Source organism: Bubalus bubalis, chromosome 22 (assembly GCF_019923935.1).
Source record: "Bubalus bubalis isolate 160015118507 breed Murrah chromosome 22, NDDB_SH_1, whole genome shotgun sequence".
In the NCBI taxonomy this organism is placed as follows: domain Eukaryota; kingdom Metazoa; phylum Chordata; class Mammalia; order Artiodactyla; family Bovidae; genus Bubalus; species Bubalus bubalis.
The window spans coordinates 15,898,914-15,921,593 of NC_059178.1; the positions used below are offsets into that span (position 1 = coordinate 15,898,914).

At 49.2% G+C, this 22,680-nt stretch overlaps 2 protein-coding genes across 3 annotated transcripts in view; one reads left to right on the top strand and one right to left on the bottom strand.

Moving 5' to 3' along the window:
- Window positions 1–4,111, top strand: part of LOXHD1 (lipoxygenase homology PLAT domains 1) — a 195,615-nt gene extending 191,504 nt beyond the window's left edge. For both annotated transcript variants that reach the window (XM_025273259.3, XM_044934547.2), the window contains one exon: window positions 1,149–4,111. In XM_025273259.3, the coding sequence (XP_025129044.3) occupies window positions 1,149–1,629 (481 nt within the window). In that variant the 3' untranslated portion in view covers window positions 1,630–4,111. The remainder of the gene's footprint in view (window positions 1–1,148) is intronic.
- An 11,441-nt stretch (window positions 4,112–15,552) lies between these two features.
- RNF165 (ring finger protein 165) overlaps window positions 15,553–22,680 on the bottom strand; it is a 112,504-nt gene continuing 105,376 nt past the window's right edge. The window contains exons 7-8 of the mRNA XM_025273241.2: window positions 16,288–16,394; window positions 15,553–15,807 (exon numbers count right to left, since the gene is read on the bottom strand). Of these exons, the coding sequence (XP_025129026.1) occupies window positions 15,690–15,807; window positions 16,288–16,394 (225 nt within the window). The 3' untranslated portion in view covers window positions 15,553–15,689. The remainder of the gene's footprint in view (window positions 15,808–16,287; window positions 16,395–22,680) is intronic.

Sequence of the window (22,680 nt, forward strand, 5' to 3'; positions counted from 1 at the left end):
TCTCATAGTTACTTTTCCACTTGACTTAGCCTAGGATTGTCGTTCTGGTCCCATAGCTCCTCTGAAGGTGACAAGAGTGGATAAAAGCATTCATCACTCCCTTGGAAGGAGCAAGAGAATCAGCCTGATTGGTGTGCAGTGAGCTTAGAGAAGGGGAGGAACAGGTCAGAGAGGTAAACCCTGGGCCGAGGATCAGATCATGTAAGGTCTTGCAAGCCTTAGTAAGGTGGTGGCTTTTATTAATACTTATTCTGGGAACAAGTATTAATCCATCACTCATTCACTGGACATGAGTTTGAGCAAACTCCAGGAGATAGTGAAGGAATCCTGGCATGCTGCAGTCCATAGGGTCGCAAAGAGTCGGACTGAGCAACTGAAAAACAAAAATTCTGAGAATAAGGATGAAAATGAAAAGGAGAATCAAAGGGCAGTTTAAATTCTGAGCAGAAGGATAAGATTCTCAGGCTTACATCTCCACAGGATCACTTGGATGCTGTGCAGAGAATTCACCGTAGATAGGTATTGAGAAGCAGATAGACCAGTTAGGAGGCTGACACATTCCAGACAGAAGATGGTGGTGATTTGGACGAGAGGAGTGGCAAGGTAGTTAGTGAGATTGTGCCAATTCTGGACTTATTAGATTGTATTTTAAAGATAGAGTCAGTGGGAATTGCTGGTGAATCAGATGTGGATTGGCTCAGCAGGTAAAGAATCCATCTGCAATGCAGGAGACACAGGAGATGCAGGTTTGATTCCTGGGTCAGGAAGATCCCCTGCAGGCGGAAATGGCAACCCACTCCAGTATTCTTGCCTGAAAAATCCCAAGGACAGAGGAGCGTGGCGGGCTACAGTCCATGAGGTCTCAAAGAGTCTGCCACGACTAAGCGACTACGCACAGATGTGGAGTGTGAGGGGAAAAAGAAAAGGAGAATCAAGGGGCAGTTTAAAAGATGGTGATGTCAGTCACTGTCAATTTTCAGATGAACAAAAATTCATCTGAAAATTCTATCCTTACATTTTGACACGGACAATTTCCGCCCTAAGATCTTGTCGCCTGGGAGGGAATCTCTGGTGGATGCCCAGGATCCTGGAGGGGAGGGCGTGAGCCTTGGCTGGTACCCCCTGACCTCCCCTGCTCCCACCCGCAGGTATTTCTTCAACTGCGACAGCCTCATACCCCTCAAGAGGAAGAGGAAGTACTTCAAGGTCTTCGAGGTCACCAAGACTACGGAGAGCTTTGCCAGCAAGGTCCAGAGCCTGGTGCCGGTCAAGTACGAGGTCATCGTGACGACCGGCTATGAGGCAGGGGCGGGCACTGATGCCAATGTCTTTGTGACCATCTTTGGGTCCAACGGCGACACAGGCAAGCGGGAGCTGAAGCAGAAGATGCGCAACCTGTTTGAGCGGGGCAGCACTGACCGCTTCTTCCTGGAGACGCTGGAGCTGGGCGAGCTGCGCAAGGTACGCCTGGAGCACGACGGCAGCGGCTACTGCTCAGGCTGGCTGGTGGACAAGGTGGAGGTCACCAACACCAGCACCGGGGTGGCCACCATCTTCACCTGTGGCAGGTGGCTGGACAAGAAGCGGGGCGATGGGCTCACTTGGAGGGACCTCTTCCCTTCCGTCTGAGGGCTGCAAGCCCTCCCTCTCCATTTGCACCAACTCGCCCTGGCCACACCTGCCACCCTCAACCAGGGCTTTCAGGAGTCCTTTCCTGAAAGCCTCCTGGAGCTGGGACTGAGGGGCCAGAGTTCCATGATCCTTCGGAGGTCACTGTGGGTGACGGCTGGTGGAATCCCGCCCTCTCCCGGGTCTCCTGAATCTATAGGAATCCATCAACGTGTGTCATAATCTGTGGCTGCCCCAAAATAAGTTTTGGCATTTTCTTTTTCAATAACAGTAGTGACCAGGCTGAGATGGGCTGGGCATGAATGGGAAATTGGGGCTTCACCCAGGGGATAGAAGTGGGGAAGAAGAGGTCCTCAAAGTGATGTATTTTAAGCAAGAACTAATTAACACTTTTTTCCCAAAAAAAAAAAAAAAAAAAAAAAACTGGGCTAATTAAATTATTACCAACCACACCCCACAATGAATTCATCTGGGCATCTGCTCACTTAGAAACACATCCTTTTCCCCAGTTTCAATAAATCCAGCAGCCAATGGAGAAAAACATCAGGAGAAAGAATTTTAGCTGAAAGGATTTATAAGCCTGTGAACAGATACCTGATTCTTTCCATCACTTTTCAAAGAACACATTACCAAGTGCCTGCGGCTGCCCCAGCCAGAAATAACACAATTGAGACACAGAGACCTGAGCAACAGTCGAAGGGAGAGGTCGCCTGGAGCAGCCTGGTCCCTGCTGCACAGGGGCTGGGAGGGCAGGGGGACATCAGTGGTGTTTAGCACCTGTCACCTGTGCCTTGCTGTGGGCAATGTGGACTGAAAGCTGAGAAGGGACTGGAAGAAAATAAAGGTGTGGTCTCTGCCCTTGAGGGGGATGACACTGATGGAGAGGCAGCTGGAGAGCCACATATCTGTGTGTGTGCACACATGTGCGTGCACGCACACACATGCACAGGTGCTCGCACACACAGACACACTGCCTGATCAACCATCACAAGAGTGCTGCAGAACTCAGCCCCTGACTTCTCCTTTTCCTGCAGACAGTGGGGTGGGACTGAGCAGAAAGGTGCATCAGGCCAGGAAGTCGTCCTGTAGGAGGCACCCAGTATCAGCACTTCTGCCGTGTCACCACAGGGCCTCTAACCCAGACAGGTATAAACTTGGTGAGGCTTCCTGGCTCTGCGCTCTCAGAGACCCTTGGAGAGAGGCGGCCGCAGTAAGCACAGGCCAAGAGGCAGCAAGAAGCAGGCTTGAGTCCCAGCTCTTCCTTTTCCCTTTTGGGAGAGATTGGGCACATAATCTCATGTCTCAGGCCTCAGTTTTCTCATCTGTTAAATAGGAAGAGTAACACCGACTTCGTAGGTTATTATGAAGACTAAGTGAGTTAAAATGCAGACCAGTTAATTCAGAGCCTGCAATGAAGGGTTTGTCCATTATATTGAATAAGCAGGACTCTAGGGGCTGGGGTAGGATGGGGGACCAGTAATCATTAAACAGCTTTCTCTATATCTTTTTCTGGAGCTGGTTCTTCCCCTGTCCCTGGACGAAAATTAAGGCAAGCCTCATAACTCTTCTGGACTCTCGTAGGTAATAAAACGTCCAACAGCCACTTTAAAGCCACAAAGTCCATCTCAGTTCTGTAATTTAAATGTTTGGCTCCAGTACAAAGACCAGAGCATTCTACTTAGAGTTGAGTCTCCTCCCATCCCCCAGCTCAGTCCAGTCCCAAGCGGGAACCGAAGTGAGAAAACAGGAGTGTGCGTGTGTGTCAGTGTGCACACGTGTGTGTATGAGTTTGGGGTCACCCTCACCTCCTGTGCCCACTTTGCACGTTTACTCCTGACCCTGATACCCCACCCCTGGGGGAGGGAGGAGAGGCGGAAAGGGCGGCTTCCTGCTGGGGGCACTGTTGTGGACGGGGTCCTGCTTCCTGGACTTGCAGCGCCTGGAGACTTCCTCCCACGAGCGCTTGTGTGGGCTCCGTCTCAGGCCCCCCACCTCCCTCTCCCACTGTGTCGTGCTTAGAATCCAAGACACCCACAAGGAGGCTCTCTGGCATCCTTTGCTCTAACAAACCCTGGGCACTCGGGCCACTCTGCCATCAGCAGTCAGTCTGCCCATCCCTCACTCCCACAGTCTCTCTGGATGCGCAGGGCGCTGTGTCCTCAGCTGAGATGGACACATCCCCCTCTCCAAATAGCCCCATTGAAACCCCAGTCACAGCCTTGGGCAAAAGGGCAGCCAAAGGGAAGGAAGGGGTACTCCCTGCCCACCCTCAGCTCTTTCTGAAAGCACTGCCCTCGTATCCATGCCCACCCCCTTCTCAAGCTCTCCGTCTGTCCGTCCTCTGTTATACCTGGAGGGTGATGCTTAGCTCAAAGTTAAAAGCTTTCTGCTCTGTCCTCTGGCAAGCGCTACTCCAACTGAGTGTGGAATGTAGCATCTATTGTTGATCCAGCCAAGACTGGGAGGGGAAAGGCCCTGTGTTCTTTTCAGTTGCTGATGTGCTCAATAAATGTGGGCTTACTCTTACTGCAAAGGGCTGGACTGGTTTGGGAATATACCCTATGATCTGCGTCAACTTTCTTTCTGTCTCTACTTGGCCCTGGCCCTTGGCTCCTCACCAGGGATGAAACTACTGCTATGAAAGCTATCAAAACTGTTATCCCTTCTGTTCATCGGGATGCACTTCATCTCCTGCAGGGCACCTCCTACCCACCTGGTTTCCCCAAGTCCCTGGGGACCTAGGCCAGTTGTCCCGGCTGTGTGTCCAGCCTGTTTGTCTCCAGCGATGCCATGCACTGTCTGTCTGCTGAGCCTCTGGTTGGAGCTATTCCTCGGGCTTCAAGTCTCCTCCCCACCATCCAGCCCTCCCTCCCACCTTGTTCTGAGGCTCCAGGCCAGTCCGGCCTCCCTGCTTCAGAGGGCAGGAACTGAGGACTGGAACTGGCCTCTGACTCACCAAGGCTCCCAGAGGGACAAGGCTGCGCTTGCAGAGGGCTGTCTGATAACCTTTGCACTCCCAGAGGAGGTCGGAGGGAGATGGGCAGCGCAGTGGAGAGGGGAGTCTTGCGGAACCCTCCTGCATCAGGTCCCCTCCCCACGGATCTGCTTCTTCAGGCTGGGCACTGCCCTTCCATCAGGGCCCTGAAGTCCTCCTTCCCCCTCCCAGGCTGCAGGCGATCCTGCTTAGCAGGGCACTGGGCAGTGAAAGGAGGGGCCCCTGCTGCCCCTGCTCGCACCTGCTGTGCCCTCTCTGCCCTGAGGAGGGAATGCGGGATCAGCCCCGCCAGAAGCCTCCAAGAGGGGGCACACTCCAAATCTCCACCCCCCGCCGGCCCCTGGGCTGGGCTCAATCCCTCAATTCCTGTCTCTTCCAGACCGGTGCAGGAAGGGCAGCAAGGAAAGCTGGGATTGGGAAAAGCAAGCAGGCAGCCCAGGGCACAAACGTTAAGGAGGCGCTCAACCTCAGCCTTGTGCAAAGGCCAGGCTGGCACCCAAGAGTGGGGCTTCCTTAAACATTGCACCCAGGGCACCTTGCTTGCCTCGTCATCCCTAGTGCTGGCCCTAGAAGAAAGACATTCTTCTACCCAAAGGCCCCACAAAGCTCTGTATCCCAATAGTCCTAATCGCAAGGCTGAGATTCAACACCCAGCCGTGGGGAAGGTGAATAGCCCCTTCTCTATGGAAGGTGTCTCCTGAACCCTTCTCACCTCCAGGTCCCTGCTGCTGACATGGCCCCTGGTCATCGCTGGGGGCATCAGCCATGGCTGGTGGCCCTGGATAGTCCCTTTCCTCCAACCAAGACAAAACCCCTTAAAAGTGAAAGTCGCTCAGTCATATCTGACCCTGCGACCCCATGGACTGTAGCCTACCAGTCTCCTCTGTCCAAGGAATTCTCCAGGCCAGAATACTGGAGTCGGTAGCCATTCCCTTCTCCAGGGGATCTTCCCCAACTCAGGAATCAAACCCAGGTCTCCCGCATTCCAGGCAGATTCTTCACCATCTGAGCCACCAGGGAAGCCCCCAAACCCCTTAAGATGAAGAAAACAAAACAAGGAATAGTCTCCTCCCCTGCTCCTCTGTTTCATTTCCTACCATCTTCTCCAGACCTGCTCATTCCTTCCCCAGCCCCACCCCACTCCCGCACTGACAGCTCACATTGCTAGAAAGTTCTTTTTTTAAAATGGCTTCTTGAATGCCAAGCTTTATATCAGCATCATCTTTCCTCATTTGATTCTGAGGCAAGTCTGCATTAAAGAATATTTGGAGAGAATCTTAAATGTAAAGCTACAACTACAAAGTATTTCCAAATAAAAACCTGCATGCGTGCATGTGTGCTAAGTCGCTTCAGTCGTATCTGACTCTGTGCAACCCTATGGACTACCAGGATCCTCTACCCACGGGGCAAGAATAGTGGAGTGGATTGCCATGCCCTCCTCCAGAGGATCTTTCCGAACCCAGGGATCCAACATGCATTGGCAGGCGGGTTCTTTACCACAAGCACCACCTGGGAAGCCCAAATACCCCAGGGTCCACATTAAAGAAAAAGACTCATTTGCAATTAGCACAAGTTATTTACACAAGAACTGTTATACCAAAGTCTAAGAAACACTTTTTCTCAGGTTAAACGAAACAGGTTAAACGAAAGCCTTCAATCATATTTTCTCAGCTCTTTGACTGAACAACATTCTCCTTCCAAGATTTTGATAAGTAAACTCAGCTCACTTCAGATATACCCCTTCTGAATTCTGATTATGTGGGCTCCAAATGGAATAAGGTCAGAAGTACTATAGATGCCCACTTCTGGAGGACCCTTGGTGCTGTGTCTTTGTCTTGAACAGGGACCCCCATTGCTCTCAGCCCCTTGGCAGAGGTTGACCCCAGGCATCACCCATCTGCAAACAGCCAAATGTTCTGAGTGAGGGCAAGATAGGTCTTCCAGGGACCTCAGCCTTGGACAAAGGGAGTATGGGCAAGGACATTTGACATTTCTAGTCCTAAATTCAAAAGGAGAAGGTTGGGTAATGTCACTGGAATGGGGGGAGGGGGCAATGATGCTAATGAGCTGGAGGGAGGGTGGGTTCTGTGCTTCCAGCCTCAAGGCCTCAATGTGGCTTTTCTTCTAGACTCTCCAGCTGAATGTGGGAAAGACATTTAATCAAGCAGTCGTTCCTGGTGTCTTGATTTTAAGGCCTCAGCCACCAGCCCTTCTGCTGAACAGACATTATTGGTGGCTGACCATGGCCTGGAATGGCCAGAGAAGAAGAGTAGACATTGATGGGGCCTCGGAAATTCTCCAGAGAAAGGAGAGGAAGAAGAGGGAGAGAGGAGAAAGACTATGGAAGTCAGGGATTTAAAAAAAAAAAAACACGCACACACACCATCACCATTATCATCTTTGTCATGGCTATTATTTATAGAGCGCTGATTATATTCCAGACAGTCCCTTACCCACGTGAGCTCATTGAAGCCTCAGAAAGATCTATGAGACAGGCGCTCTTGTTACCCCTATTTCACAGATGAAGAAACAGAAGCACAGAAAGTGTAAGCAAGTCGCCCAAAGTCACATGGCTAACAGGTGCCACAGAGGGCAGGGGTTTTCCTCAAACAAAATGTTAGATGGAAGCTCAAAGGTGGAAGAAATTCAGCTGTGGCTGGTTGCAGGCAGGGAGGGTTCTGAGATGGAAAGCGCTCAGGAAGGGCAGGCCCCGTGGGCAGGAGCCTTGCTTGCAGGTGAGGCTGCGCCCAGAGCAAAGGTAAGTGTGGAAAGACAGTGCCTGGTGGGGAAGGCTCTGGTTTGTTCCCTTCCGGGGAATGGGGAGTGTGGGGGAGAATCAGGGCCAGAGGCCAGGCGTCATCTTGGGTCCGCATGGTGTGCGCTGAGTGCAGCAGCTGGGGAGGCCTGAGAGGGAGGTGGGACCGGGGTGTGGGTTAACCTTTGGTGTCATCCGGACTGGCCCCGGGGCACCAGTGATAGAATACGATTCGTGGGTGTGTCTGGTGGAGGGCAGTTCAGATGAGATGAGCATTTGAGTCAGTGGACTCAGTAGAGTAAATGGCCCTCCCCTGTGTGTGTGGGCCTCATCCAATACCTGGAGTGTCTCAAGAAAACCAAAAGCAGAGGAAGGGAGGATGTATCCCCTTCCTCCCTGCCAGAGGTCCTGGGAAATTCCCCATCGGCTCCCTGGTTCTCGGGCCTCCTGGACTCAGACTGAATTAGCCTGTCATCTTTCCTGGGTCTCCAGCTTACAGAGGGCAGATGTAGGACAACTCAGCCTCCAGAATCCCGTGAGCTGATTCTTCCTCAAAATAAATCTCCATATCTATAAATAACATATCGTATCCTATATTATATCATATTAACCCTACTGATTCCGTTTCCCGAAAGAGCCCTGATAATCACAGCCAGACTCCATCCTCCTTAACCTCCTGAGGGTTATGGAGACTGGGAGTCATGGGCAGAGCCTGGATATTTTCTGAGAAGTCTGTCCTCCTGGGCGCTGTGATAGGAGGTGGGAGAGGGCTGGAGATTCAGAAGGCTGCCCACCAGCCCACAAGTTGGGTGGGCACAAAATCCAAGGAAATAGAGCCACTCCCCCAACCCCATAAGGCCGTGCCCCAACAGAGATTAAGTAGCCAAAGATGACAGAGGGGGCCTGTGGGATGTTGGGGGAAGGAGCCTGGCCTCCTATCCGCGTGCTTACAGCTGACAAACATGGATAGCGGGGTGTGTGCACACACGGCTGACTAGTGGAGGAGCAAAGACTAAGGAGCCCAGGTTCCCGGAGCAAGAGATACAGGTGGAACTGTGGGGAAAATGGCAGATAGCGTTTTGGATCATCTGACTCGAATGAGAGCTAGAGATTTAAACATTCATTTTGTTTGTGTGTGTGTTAGTTGCTCAGTCACGTCCGACTCTTTGCAACCCCATGCAATGTAGCCCACCAGGCTCCTCTGTACATGGAATTCTCCAGGTGAGAGTACTGGAGGGGGTTGCCATTCCCTTCTCCAGAGGATCTTCACAACCCAGGGATTGAACCCCAGTCTCTTGCATTGCAGGGAGATGCTTTACCATCTGAGCCACCAGGGATGCCCATTTAACATTCATTTAAATGTATGAAATTACATACAAAATGAGTGAAAGCGATGGACCTTAGTTAATAATAAGGTAACAGTTTTGGCTCCTCCACTACAACAATGCATCTATCAAGGCGAGATGTTAATGGGTGGCCATGAGGGGACATACGGGAGCTCTCTACTCTCTTCAACTTTCTGTGCACCTAAAACTGTTCTGAAAAAATAAAGTCTGTGACAGAGGGGAAAAAAGTTCACTCACCTGGGCTCTGCTGGTAGTTTCTGAGAGAAAGTCATCTTCCAGTTCACTGACCCACACTTTTCTGAGAATAGACTCTAGACCCAGCAAAGAGTGTCTGAATTTGGGCTCTTACGAAGGAATAAAAAATTCCAAGTCCAACTGTCAAAAATCAAATCTTTCTCTTCTATGGCGAAACTGAGGAGCTTCCAGATCAAAACAGAAGAGGTTACATTTGAAAATGATTTTTAAAAAAAATGTGAACTTTCTGCCTTAAGATCCAAAAACTAAAGTTTAGGAAAACAGGTTAATTAGATGGTTGGTTCACAGAATATAACAGATTCTTTGAGAGATAAAAAGGTAAAAGAAAATAAGAGGTAAGAGAGGAGGAGGAGGGAGGGAGTTGGGAGCAGAAGAAGTGGGGAAGTTGAGGGAGGAGGAGGAAAAAGGGAAACGAGTGAAGGACAGAGGATGAGGAGAGGGTGAAGTGAGGAGGAGACAGCAGACATCGCCAGGTGTCCCGGAGGAGCACAGGGCCGTCTGGGAGCACCGTTCTCTGGGCATTTCCTGGGTGTGCACAGAAATAAACACCCTGCACGAGTGAGGTGTAGTTAGCAATGCAGTTCATTTTTATTAGTTATAAATAAAGTACAAAAAATCCACCAAAAGTGAATCTAAGCATTTACACAATTCCTAATGTCTCCGCCTTTTCATTGATGCACTATTGCTTTAATATTCATAATAAATATTCTTCTAGCTTTCTGCTATAAAATAGTCTATGTAGCAAAATGTTGCACAGCACAACAGAACAGAACAGCAGGAGGATTACAAAAAAAGGACAATCAACACTGAGGATAAGCCTTTCACTTACCAGGGGCAACCAAATTACCCCCTCGCGGGCCTGGGGTCGCTGGCTCCAGAGCTGAGAAACGAGCCACGGCCAAGGCCAGGGGTGGGGCTGGGGAAGGGGAAGGCTGGGGTGAGGAGGGGTAGGGGACAGGCCAGCCAGGGCAAAGGGCACTTCCCACCCTGACCCCCCCCACCCCAGAGCAGCATAAGGCGTGTCCGTCCAGGAGCCCTGCCAAGGGGCAGTATCTGCCAGGCCCTGCCGTGTGCAGTTGTGCTCCAGTGGGCAACTCCACAGGCTGCCTCCATAGGAGTCAGGTCCGCATGGCTCCAGGGTGGAAGCAGAGGGAAGCTGGGCAGGCAGCAGTCAGGAAGCCCAGGGAAGGGGACCCATAAGTCCAGCCAGAGCCAAGTGGAGCCGAAAGGACCCAGCCACTCTCACAAGTTGGCCAGGCAGTATGGCAACTTTGGGCCTCCACTCCCTCCCCAGTCAGCACCATCCCACGGCGCCTCATGTGGAGGGTGGATCTCTCCACTGGGCAAAGGCAGTGATGTCAAGAGGCAAGAAGGAAGGATGAGCTGGAAAGAAAGGGGAGGAAGCCAACAGGTAGAGAGCCAGAGCCGCTCAGAGGGGACAGGGACCTCCTCTCTCTGCCTCTGACTCAAAAACAGCTGGGCTCACCGCTGTGCCAGGCTTCAAAGCTATTGATCCTCCAGCTCTCCCCTCCCGCCTCTCCTGGGGGCAGTGAGATCGGAGGCCTCCAGCTGTCCTCCACAGCAGCCCCCTCCAGGCCACAGCCCCCTTGGAGCAATGGCAGAGGGCAAAGGAGATGCTGGGAGGAGAAACCGTGGGTCTCAAACCTGTGTCCTGATCTGTTGTCAAGGGCGAGGCCTCAACAGCAAAGGCTCCAGGAGATGACAGGGTGGTGAGGTCAATCCCAAACGCCAGAGTCTGGTACCTATATCCTGCTGACCCCGTCCCCATATCTAAGAAGACATGGATGGCAGCTCACTCTCCAAATGCCCACCAAACCTTGTGAAAGCCCATGTCCAAGGACGCATCTGCCTGCCTTGCCCTCTGTGCACCGCAGGATGCTCCATGTCAAAGGACAGACATCCTTCCACTGGATAAGTTCTCAGTCCACTCTCTTCCTCTCCTTCCCTCCACACTCCCTTTTTTCTCTCCTAAGAGGATGGGAGAGCACAGCGTGGTGGGCTCCCGCCGGCTCTGTGGGCACTAGAGAAAACCTCCTGTTCAGCTTCCTCACCCCAGCCCAGAAAACTGAGACTTGGGAGGCCAAGTGACTTGCTCAAGATCACAGGGAAGTCTGCCGGAGAGCTGATCTGAAAAACCAAGCCTCCTGACCCCAGGTCCCGAGCTCATTCTAATAAATCATCAGGCTTTGGCTCTCAGCTGCTCCTGCTGGTAATGTCCAAGGGGCTTAGTTCTCGAACTAAGATGACCCCCCCAGCCCCCACCCCCAACCTTCCCCAGAGGATGGGGGCAGGGTGGGTAGAGGTTGTGGAAAAGGGGAAGAGGAAGAAAAATGGGGAGGTTAATGATAGGGGATTGGGAGGGCAAGGATAGCAAGTGAAAGGCTTACCCCAGTCTGCTGACGAGTGCAAATTATATTTATATATGTGCTAAATACAGTCACTATATTGGAGTTTTTCACTAGGATCACAGCATACAGAATCAAAGGTTTGCATTTCGTATGGAATGTATCCAAAGAGGCCAGCACCACAGTAGGACAGCTTGCAATCACACACCCTGATAGTTTGGACGAAATAAAATTCGCGGAATTTTTGTGGTTTTTTTTGTTGTGTTTTTTTTTGTTTTTTTTTTTTTTGTATTCGTAGTTGTTTGTCATCGTACCAATGCATGCAAAGCATTCCACTCCCAGAAACAACGCCAAAATGAGGTAATAGGAGTAATAAAAAAAATTAGTATCCTTTCTAAATAAATAAATTATAATTAAAAATGCAAAACAACTATAAAAATAATTAAATAAGAACCCACGATATCTACAAGTTAGTCATAAATTATGATTGTTAAATATAAGGCATTTAAACTCACAAAACCCTGTAAACTAGCAACGTGCCATGTTTTTGTTTTTTGTGTTTTTTTTTTTTTTTCATGTTTGTTTTTCTATCAGCTGAAATCGCTCTAGCATTTGCTCTACGCGCGCGCGGGAGATGAAACACGACGGGAGGACCTGACAGACGGTGCTACAGCCCCACGCGGGGAGTGTCTGTCCCGCCGGCAGGCGGGGGGGTTGGGGGGGGGGCGGAATTTCTTCAGGAAGAAGAAAAAAAAAAATCTGGTGCTTTTTCATCACCATTGAAAAAACTGTGCTTGTTCATTAGGCGTAAAGAGTTAAGAATACTTGCACGGAGGCTGGAAAGATTTGCAGAAGAGGAGCTCGGAGTCCCGCCACGGGTGAGGGGCGAGGGCTGGGCGGGGCCGGCGGGAGAAGCCACCTGGGCCCCGCGCCGACCGCGCCGAGTGGCCGGACTTCGCGGGGTTGGTTCGCGGGTTGGCGTCCCGGCGGCCCGGGCCGCGCTGTGGCTGGAGGCCCAACTGGAATCCTGGGGCCGCTGTCGCCCCAGAAGGCACTCATGCGTCTCGGTCAAGGAAGGGTCTGAGTCCCTTGAGTTGAGCAGAAGGAGGACGACCTGCGGTCTCCCCTCCCGGAGGTGGTGGGTGTGAGATGCTGAGGCCCAACCTGCCTCTTCTCCAGTCTTCCCAGGCTCCTGGACGATGGGGAGGGCCACGGGAGGGGGCTTCAAGGGAGGAGACACACAGACCCCCTCTCCTCACTTCTCACACTTCTCACCCCCCGGCGGGTCTGGGAGGTGCCTATCTGCAGGGTAGGAGAGCCCCAGAGAGATGGGCATGGGGGTGGGCTCTAGGATCTACCCCCAAAACCAGCACTGACCTCTCCCCTCTGGGTGGTCCTCACCCCGTTAGTGCCTCATGTTAGCCTGGGGGCCTGCAGGGAGCCTGCAGAGAAGTGGTGGGGAGAAGGGGACCCGTCCCACTCTCAGCCTGTGATACAGATGTTGGTGCCCCTGGGAAGAATCGTTGTCAACAGTTCGGTGGGCACACAGCTCTCCCGACTTGAAAAAAGTGTGTTGATGTTAGGGAGGATCAGAGAATATGAGCGTTGGAAGGAAATTTAGCAAGCATCCAATGCGAGCTCCTTGTGGGCAGCTGAGGAAGCTGAGGCCCAGGGAGCAGAGGGCAGGTTCTAGAGCTGCCCCGTTGCCAGTGAAGAGCCTGGACAGAAGCCAGACACCAGCTCCCCACCAGCCCCCCACCTGCTGGCCTTTCAAACCAGCCTTGGAGGGAAGAACAAAGACTAAGTAAATGGGCAGTGACCTTCCCTGGGCCGCCCCACCCATCTCAGGTCAAAGTAGGGTAGGGGGAGAAGTTCCCAGCTTCCTGGGGCTACTAGTAACTAGCTCTGTCCAAAATCCTGATAAGTACTTTCCCACTCGTGGGATCTCCAGTCACTGGCCCTGGAGACCAGGTTCACACACTGGAACCACCGAACGGGACAGGATCATGCCCAGGCCATTAACCTTGAATCTGATCAGTCACCCTGCATTATCACCCTGGCTCCTCACCTGGACTGTAAGCTCCCCAAGGCCAGGATGTTGCCTCCCTGGCTGCTGTCTCTCCCAGCACCTGCGCTGGCAGCACTCAGGATAGACGCCTTGGTCTGAGTGAGATCCTCAAGGATTCCTCCTCCCAGAAGCCACGACCCCTGCTCTCTGCCCGCAGGTGTCCCGAGCGATGCCCCTCTGCCTGACACCTCCACGTGTGCCAGAAGGTTCTATCTCAAGCCTCCCCATCATTTTCACTCATTGATCCTGTTTCTACCCTTTGCAGCAGCAATGCAGACTCAAATTTTCTTAACCTTAAGGATGATCTTCATATATGTCATAAATACCTGTCCCCCTTAGTCCTTCTCACTGATACAAAGGCATTGAGACTGGGGCATGGGGTAAGTAAGGGGAAGGGGAGGCTTGAAGGGCAGTACACATGAGGGAGAGAAGGAGCCAGAGGCAGGGGCAGAGGAAGGGAGCAGAATTCCAGCTGAGCTGGTATTTTCCACATATGGACAAAGAAAGTTGGCTTGGGATTGGAAGTTGATGGACTCTCCCATCTCCATTCTCCTGTCCTCCTTTCTCTCTGCTCCCTTTGAAATTCAGAAAGAAAAAAAAAATGTGGAGCAGTTCAGAAAGACAGCAGCCAGGGAGACAACATCCTGGCCTCGGGGAGCTTACAGTCCAGGTATGATGTCACTTGGAACTTCCAGGAGTTGTCTTCCACCACCCCATCCCTCAATCCCAAGGAGGTTCCCAGGAGAGAGCACAGAAGTCGTTGGGCGGATAGTCGTACTCCTCGCAACACCTCCGTGAGGTAGAGGAAGTGGAAACTGGCATACACTGTTGCTTCTCCCCACTGTAAGAAGAAGGAAACTGAGGCACAGAAAAAGAAAGAGACTTGCCCAAGGTTATCAAAGAGTCAGAGAAAGGGCTAGAGACGAGGGCCTCCCAAACCCACCAAGGTGGTGTCAGGGCCAGGGTCCTCTCTGAGGGACTCGATCAGGATTCGAGACGTCTGTGAAGAAGCTCAAGATCCTCCTCAGGGTCCCATGTTTGACCTCAGCCTGCACGTGCTAGCAGAGAGCACTTTGGCCAAGACTAAGTGTCCTTCACCTGTGTGACTTGACCTTTAACATCTGATTAATTCTTTGCATTAGGGAGGCAGCGGCCACATTGCCTCTTTGTGGCAGGGTCTGAGCACAGCCAAAGGAAGAGGCTGGCGTGAGCAGGGCTATCCTGGCTCTGAGGAGCCTGGGGCAGCTCTAGCTGAACCACTCCTAGTTCAGTGTGGGACGGGAGGGGGTGAGGGATGGCTGGAGCTAAGTAGATGGGCTCTGGAAGTGGGGAGCCCTCCTTCAAGACAGATTTATGCCTTTCACCCACTCAAATGCTGCCTTCCCAAGCCTGGCTGAGCCCCTGAGAGGCCCATCTAAGGCCCCCATCTGCTCCGTCTCCAGTCCCCACCCTCTTCTCACATGCCCCCTCCATGCTCGCTCCGTGCACTTGTAAACATGAGAAAAACAAAAGCCAAGAAAAAAGACAAAAACAAAACCAGGACCCCCTCCCGCCTCCCAACTTGGGTGAAAAAAAAAAATCATCCTTTTTCACCGTAAACAGAATTTGGCTCTTTTTTTTTTTCACCTTTGATTTGTTTTGTTTTTTTTTTTTTTTTCTTTTCTCTCGTAAAGACGGGAAGATTTTGGGCTGTCATTGGTTGGTTCAGTCAGGCACCAAAACAAGAAACTCAATGAGAAATATTTGGTGCGGATTCTGTAACAGCGACATGTCCACCACAGATGACTGGAGCACCACACAGGACATTTTTTTTCTGAAGCTAACATGCTCTGGCTGCCATCCACAGAAATAGCTAGAGACCCCTACATGGTTTCTACGTGGTCGAGAGGTATATATACAATCCTTTGAAGGACAGGATCGAGGGGCCGGGCTGTCAGCTGGGATCTGCAGGACCGCCTCTAGACTCTCAGCAGCGTGGCCCCCCCTTCCCACCCTTGTTCCGGGCAACGCCAGCTCCCTCCCTCCCGCGCAGCAGGCGGATGGACGGACGGACGGACGGACGGATGGGGCAGTCACCACTCTGCATAGGCGGGTCTCCCCCCACCCCCTCCTTTCCTCGGATACAGATTACCACCAACTCCTCTTTCCACAAAAATGTGCTTGCAGGCTTTTCCTCTACATCAAATGGCTCAGAAGGCAAAGTTTGGCTGCAAGGGCTATGGCCGTGGGGGGACCTGGTGAAGGAAAATGGGGTGTCCACTGGCTGATTCCTCCCTCAGCTGTCGGCTCCCAGTTGTGTCTCAATGTCCACTCGGCAGATGGGGCATTTCTTGCTCATGGCGAGCCACTGGTCCACACACAGTTGATGAAAGAGATGCATACAGGGGAGGCGCCTGGAAGAGGGAAGGGTAAGTGGGAGCAATGGTCAAGGGGAAGGGTCCCACGCTGCGCCAGGAGCTGAGGGAAACCGACTACTCAGGGGACCAGGAGACTCACACCCAAAGGGTCTTGGGGGCCCTGCCATGGAATGAGCTTGTGGCTGGGATGGAAATGCATGACAGGAGGAGAGTCCCAAGACCCCCCTCCTCCTGGCCCTCCAACTCAAAGCCAGGACTTAATCTGAGATCCATCCAGGCCAAATGCCCCTCTGCTCTCTTAGCTTGGTGTCCGGGTGTCCACACAATGGGCACTACACATCCAGAATGTTCCACACTCTACCTTCCTAGGACCACCACGGAGCATACTACACACTCTTGCACACTCACGCATGTGCCCAGGCAAACAAGCAAGCACTCCCCCCACCCCGACATGCAGCAGAGGACTGGATCAGCCTTGGGAAGGAGGATGGGGGACTCAAGGGGCCGCGCTCCTACCTCACATCTTCCCCATCTTCCAGCAGAGACAGGCAGATCGTGCATTTCTCATCGGTGTCTGACTCCTCTCCCTCCTCCTTCTTGCCCTTCCCATCCTGGGGTCTTCGCTGGGAGAAGCAGAGGAGAGCATCTGTTACCTGAAGCCAACTCACATGGTGGTGAGTCTTTCATCCACAGCACTTCCCCCTCTGCCTTTCAGCCTCCTTTCCCTTTGTGTTGGTCACTTTTGAAGTTCTTAAGTAACACCTAGACTTTGTTTTTGGAGAAGGACATGGCAACCCACTCCAGTATTCTTGCCTGGAGAATCCTGTGGACAGAGGAGCCTGGCGGGCCGCTGTCCATGGGGTCACACAGAGTCAGACACGACTGAAGCGTCTTAGCAGCAGCAGCAGCAGACTTTGTTTTGTTTTGTGTTGTTTTTTAACACCTAGACTTCTGTGTGCTTCCCAGACTCTTCTCCCTGCCTCCTCCCCACATCCCCCTCCTTGGTGTAGCATACAGAGTGTGGAAGAAACCAAAAGAATCTTATTCTTGTTGTTTCAGGCAAACTATGTCCAGGGTATAAACTTAATGCAGTCCTAGGAATCAGCGAACTCAAATGGACTGGAATGGGTGAATTTAACTCAGATGACCATTATATCTACTACTGTGGGCAGGAATCCCTCAGAAGAAATGGAGTAGCCATCATAGTCAACAAGAGTGTGTAATGCAGTACTTGGATGCAATCTCAAAAATGACAGAATGATCTCTGATGGTTTCCAAGGCAAACCATTCAATATCACAGTAATCCAAGTCTATGCCCCAACCAGTAACACTGAAGAAGCTGAAGTTGAACAGTTCTATGAAGACCTACAAGACCTTTTAGAACTAACACCCAAAAAAGATGTCCTTTTCATTATAGGGGACTGGAATGCAAAAGTAGGAAGTCAAGAAACACCTGGAGTAACAGGCAAATTTGGCCTTAGAATATGGAATGAAGCAGGGCAAAGACTAATAGAGTTTAGCCAAGAAAATGCACTGGTCATAGCAAACACCCTCTTCCAACAACACAAGAGAAGACTCTATACATGGACATCACCAGATGGTCAACACCGAAATCAGATTGATTATGTTCTTTGCAGCCAAAGATGGAGAAGCTCTATACAGTCAACAAAAACAAGACCGGGAGCTGACTGTGGCTCAGATCAAGAACTCCTTATTACCAAATTCAGACTTAAATTGAAGAAAGTAGGGAAAACCACTAGACCATTCAGGTATGACCTAAATCAAATCCCTTATGATTATACAGTGGAAGTGAGAAATAGATTTAAGGGCCTAGATCTGATAGATAGAGTGCCTGATGAACTATGGAATGAGGTTCGTGACGCTGTACAGGAGACAGGGATCAAGACCATCCCCATGGAAAAGAAATGCAAAAAAGCAAAATGGCTGTCTGGGGAGGCCTTACAAATAGTTGTGAAAAGAAGAGAAGCGAAAAGCAAAGGAGAAAAGGAAAGATATAAGCATCTGAATGCAGAGTTCCAAAGAATAGCAAGGAGCGATAAGGAAGCCTTCCTCAGCGATCAATGCAAAGAAACAGAGGAAAACAATAGAATGGGAAAGACTAGAGATCACGTCAAGAAAATTAGAGATGCCAAGGGGACATTTCATGCAAAGATGGGCTCAATAAAGGACAGAAATGGTATGGACCTAACAGAAGCAGAAGATATTAAGAAGAGGTGGCAAGAATACACAGAAGAACTGTACAAAAAAGATCTTCATGACCAAGATAATCATGATGATGTGATCACTGACCTAGAGCCAGACATCCTGGAATGTGAAGTCAAGTGGGCCTTAGAAAGCATCACTACGAACAAAGCTAGTGGAGGTGATGGAATTCCAGTTGAGCTCTTTCAAATCCTGAAAGATGATGCTGTGAAAGTGCTGCACTCAATATGCCAGAAAATTTGGAAAACTCAGCAGTGGCCACAGGACTGGAAAAAGTCAGTTTTCATTCCAATCCCAAAGAAGGGCAATGCCAAAGAATGCTCAAACTATTGCACAGTTGCACTCATCTCACATGCTAGTAAAGTAATGCTCAAAATTCTCCAAGCCAGGCTTCAGCAATACGTGAACTGTGAACTTCCTGATGTTCAAGCTGGTTTTAGAAAAGGCAGAGGAACCAGAGATCAAATTGCCAACATCCGCTGGATCATGGAAAAGGCAAGAGAGTTCCAGAAAAACATCTATTTCTGCTTATTGACTATGCCAAAGCCTTTGACTATGGGGATCACAATAAATTGTGGAAAATTCTGAAAGAGATGGGAATACCAGACCACCTGATCTGCCTCTTGAGAAATCTGTATGCAGGTCAGGAAGCAACAGTTAGAACTGGACACGGAACGACAGACTGGTTCCAAATAGGAAAAGGAGTACATCAAGGCTGTATATTGTCACCCTGCTAATTTTACTTATATGCAGAGTACATCATGAGAAATGCTGGGCTAGAAGAAGCACAAGCTAGAATCAAGATTGCCAGGAGAAATATCAATAACCTGAGATATGCAAATGACACCACCCTTATGGCAGAAAGTGAAGAGGAACTAAAAAGCCTCTTGATGAAAGTGAAAGTGGAGAGTGAAAAAGGTGGATTAAGCTCAACATTCAGAAAACGAAGATCATGGTATCTGGTCCCATCACTTCATGGAAAATAGATGGGGAAACAGTGGAAACAGTGTCAGACTCTATTTTTTTGGGCTCCAAAGTCACTGCAGATGGTGATTGCAGCCATGAAATTAAAAGACGCTTGCTCCTTGGAAGGAAAGTTATGACCAACCTAGATAGCATATTCAAAAGCAGAGACATTACCTTGCCAACAAAGGTCCGTCTAGTCAAGGCTATGGTTTTTCCTGTGGTCATGTATGGATGTGAGAGTTGGACTGTGAAGAAGGCTGAGCGCCGAAGAATTGATGCTTTTGAACTGTGGTGTTGGAGAAGACTTGAGAGTCCCTTGGACTGCAAGGAGATCCAACCAGTCCATTCTGAAGGAGATCAGCCCTGGGATTTCTTTGGAAGGAATGATGCTAAGGCTGAAACTCCAGTACTTTGGCCACCTCATGCGAAGGGTTGACTCATTGGAAAGACTCTGATGCTGGGAGGGATTGGGGGCAGGAGGAAAAGGGGACAACAGAGGATGAGATGGCTGGATGGCATCACCGACTCGATGGACATGAGTCTGAGTGAACTCTGGGTGATGGTGATGGACAGGGAGGCCTGGCATGCTGTGATTCATGGGGTCGCAAAGAGTCGGACATGACTGAGCGACTGAACTGAACTGAACTGAATGAATCAGCCTTGGCAAATCTATGGCTTGTGGGTAAACAGCTGCCCCCTTTCTAGTCCCCTCATGCTGTCCACTCCTCCTTACATTCTCTCCAACCTAGATCCTTAACTCCACACTTTCCCTCCACTTTCTTCCTTCCTTCCTCTCCGTCCCTCAGCTAATGTCTATTCAGTTATTCATTCATTACTAGATGAAGGCATCTGGGCTTTACCTCTTAATTTTCGTACCATGCTTATTTTAGGTTGTTGGATCTCTCTGCCTGCCCAGAAAGTTCCTTTAAAATAGGTACTAGTTCCACTGTGCACCAGAAACGAACACAACATTGTAAATCAACCGTACTTCAATTTTTAAAAGCTATTAATTAAAAAAAAGGATAAGTTAAGCACTAGTTTCAATATCATGTTAGCCATCACATAGGCACTCTGTTGATACTTGTTAACTTTAATTGTCTTGTTTTAAATTCTATGCTAAGTATTTGAAAAAGCTGCCTTGAAACTCAGCATTCAAAAAACTAAGATCATGGCATCCAGTCCCATCACTCTATAGCAAATAAAAGAGGAAAAAGTGGAAGCAATGACAGATTTTATTTTCTTGGGCTCCAAAATCACTGTGGACAGTGACTATAGCCATGAAATTAAAAGATACTTGCTCCTTGGAAGAAAAGCTATGACAAACTTAGACAGTGTACTAAAAAGCAGAGATATCACTTTGCCGACAAAGGTCCATATAGTCAAAATTGTGGTTTTTCCAGTAGTCGTGTATGGATGTGAAAATTGGACCAGAAAGAAGACTGAGTGCTGAAGAATTGATGCTTTTGAACTGTGGTGCTGGAGAAGACTCCTGAGAGTCGCTTGGACTGCAAGAAGATCAAACCAGTCGATCCTAAAGTAAATCAACCCTGAATATTCATTGGAAGGACTGATCCTGAAGCTCCAATACTTTGGCCACCAGATGCGAAGAACTGACTCATTGGAAAAGACTCTGATTCTGGGAAAGATTGAAGGCAAAAGGAGAAGAGGGTGACAGAGGATGAGATGGTTAGATAACATCACCAACTCAATGGATGTGAATTTAAGCAAGCCCTGGGAGATAGTGAAGGACAGGGAAGCCTGGCGTGCTGCAGTCCATGGAGCTGGAAAGAGCCAGACACGACTTAGGGACTGCACAAGAATAACTACTATGTAGAAAATTCCAAGTTCTTAGATGGCTTGGACCATGGCTCATCCTTCTTTAGGTTCTGTGCACACTTGGTCAAGTACAAGGGTGCTTAAAAAAAATATTCTGGGGAGGAAGGAATCTAATCAGTGAATGAAGTCAGCCCACTTTCTTGTCCCCATCTCCATGCCAAACAGTAAAACATTCTGATAACACCCATGGGAGTAAAACTAGCTCCTTTCCTGGTAGCTCAGCTGGTAAAGAATCCACCTGCAGTGCAGGAGACCCTGGTTTGAGAAGAATGCCTGGAGAGGGGATAGGCTACCCACTTTGGTATTCCTGGGCTTCCCTGGTGGCTCAGCTGGTAAAAAATCCACCTGCAATGTGAGAGGCCTGGGTTTGATCCCTGGATTGGGAAGATCTCCTGGAGAATGGAAGGGCTGCCCACTCCAGTATTCTGGCCTGAAGAATTCCACGGACTGTACAGTCTATGGGGTTGCAAAGAGTCAGACACAACTGAGCAACTTTCACTTCACTTCTCTCCCTTCTCCAGGGATAAGCAGACTTAAAGGTCATTTAACCAAGAGAAAAATCTGAAGTGTCACGAGATAAAGACCACCCAGAGAATGACTCTGATCTTGGGGCCAGGCCTAAATTCCAGGTCTCCGCAGTCTGGTTCCTAATCCTCAGTTCTGGAGTCTGAGGCAGTTTAGGGAATTGTGTAACCTCATTAGGACATACAAGAAAATCTATGCCTTCTGATCTCAGCTTCCCTGTGCCCTATATGCCCCATTGCAATAAGTTTACTCTTAGCCATAATCCAGAAAATCAGAATTACATCCATGGTCTCATACAGTGGTCATGGGTTTGGATTATGAATGGAGTTATGATCATTTGCCTGCCTAAGAGCCCAGCTGTGTTTGCTGGAGGAGTGGCCTTCTTTTAGTCGACCCTTTGAGAAAAGAGAGGTCCATAAAAAAATACCATGGAGACTATTTTCTATTGTCTTCTCCCATCATTATTCAGGATTTCCTTTTTATAGTTAAGAATTTTAACTTAATATTCCTACTTTGTTTTGCTATGTTTAATCTATATTTCTTTAAACTATTGTCTCTTTTCAAATCTTATCCTATTTCTTCTTTAGTTTTTAATCTTTTAGGTCTTCTGGTTTTTGTCTTCTCTTTTCATTTTCCATGAAACTTTTATCTTAACTATAACTTTCTTCGGTATTCTAAATTTAATATTTATCTCTTTTACCCTTACTTTCTCATTTTCATTAACATTCCCTTTTTACTTTGATGTTATTGATATTAATTTTGTATGTTGTTTTCATATCTTTTCCTAATTCTTGTTTTTCTGTATTTTCTTTTTAGATTATATTTTAATTATTCTTATCATTATTACTATTTTAAAATATCCTTTTCTATTTTATATTATTTTACTGAGTTTAAATTTTTTAAGCTATTTTTATATTTTAAAGGGTTTTAAATGCTATCATTTTGCATTTTTAATTCTTCTTATTCCTTATTTTAAAATATTTTATTCCCCTAATTCTCCTTTTATTCTTATAATTTCTTAGCTCAACTCTTTATCTCATTGGCTCAGTTCATTTTTCCTTTTCATTCTTAGCATTTGTTCTTTTCCTTATCTCCTCTCAACTTGTTGAAGTGATGGCAAATAAAGTGTGCAATCTGGTGTAAGTGAGGCCATAGGAAGGTAGAAGTTGTTCCTGGGCTCCTGAACACACCTTTCTCCCTTCCGCATTCTTCTCCATAAGCTTCAAGCTCTCCAACCCACGAATGGTCATTTTCTCCATGCCAGTGATCCCCTTAGTTACTGAATTACTGTCATTTCCTCTTTGTTGTTGTTCAGTCACTCAGTCTTGTCTGACTCTTTGCGACCCCTTGGACTGCAGC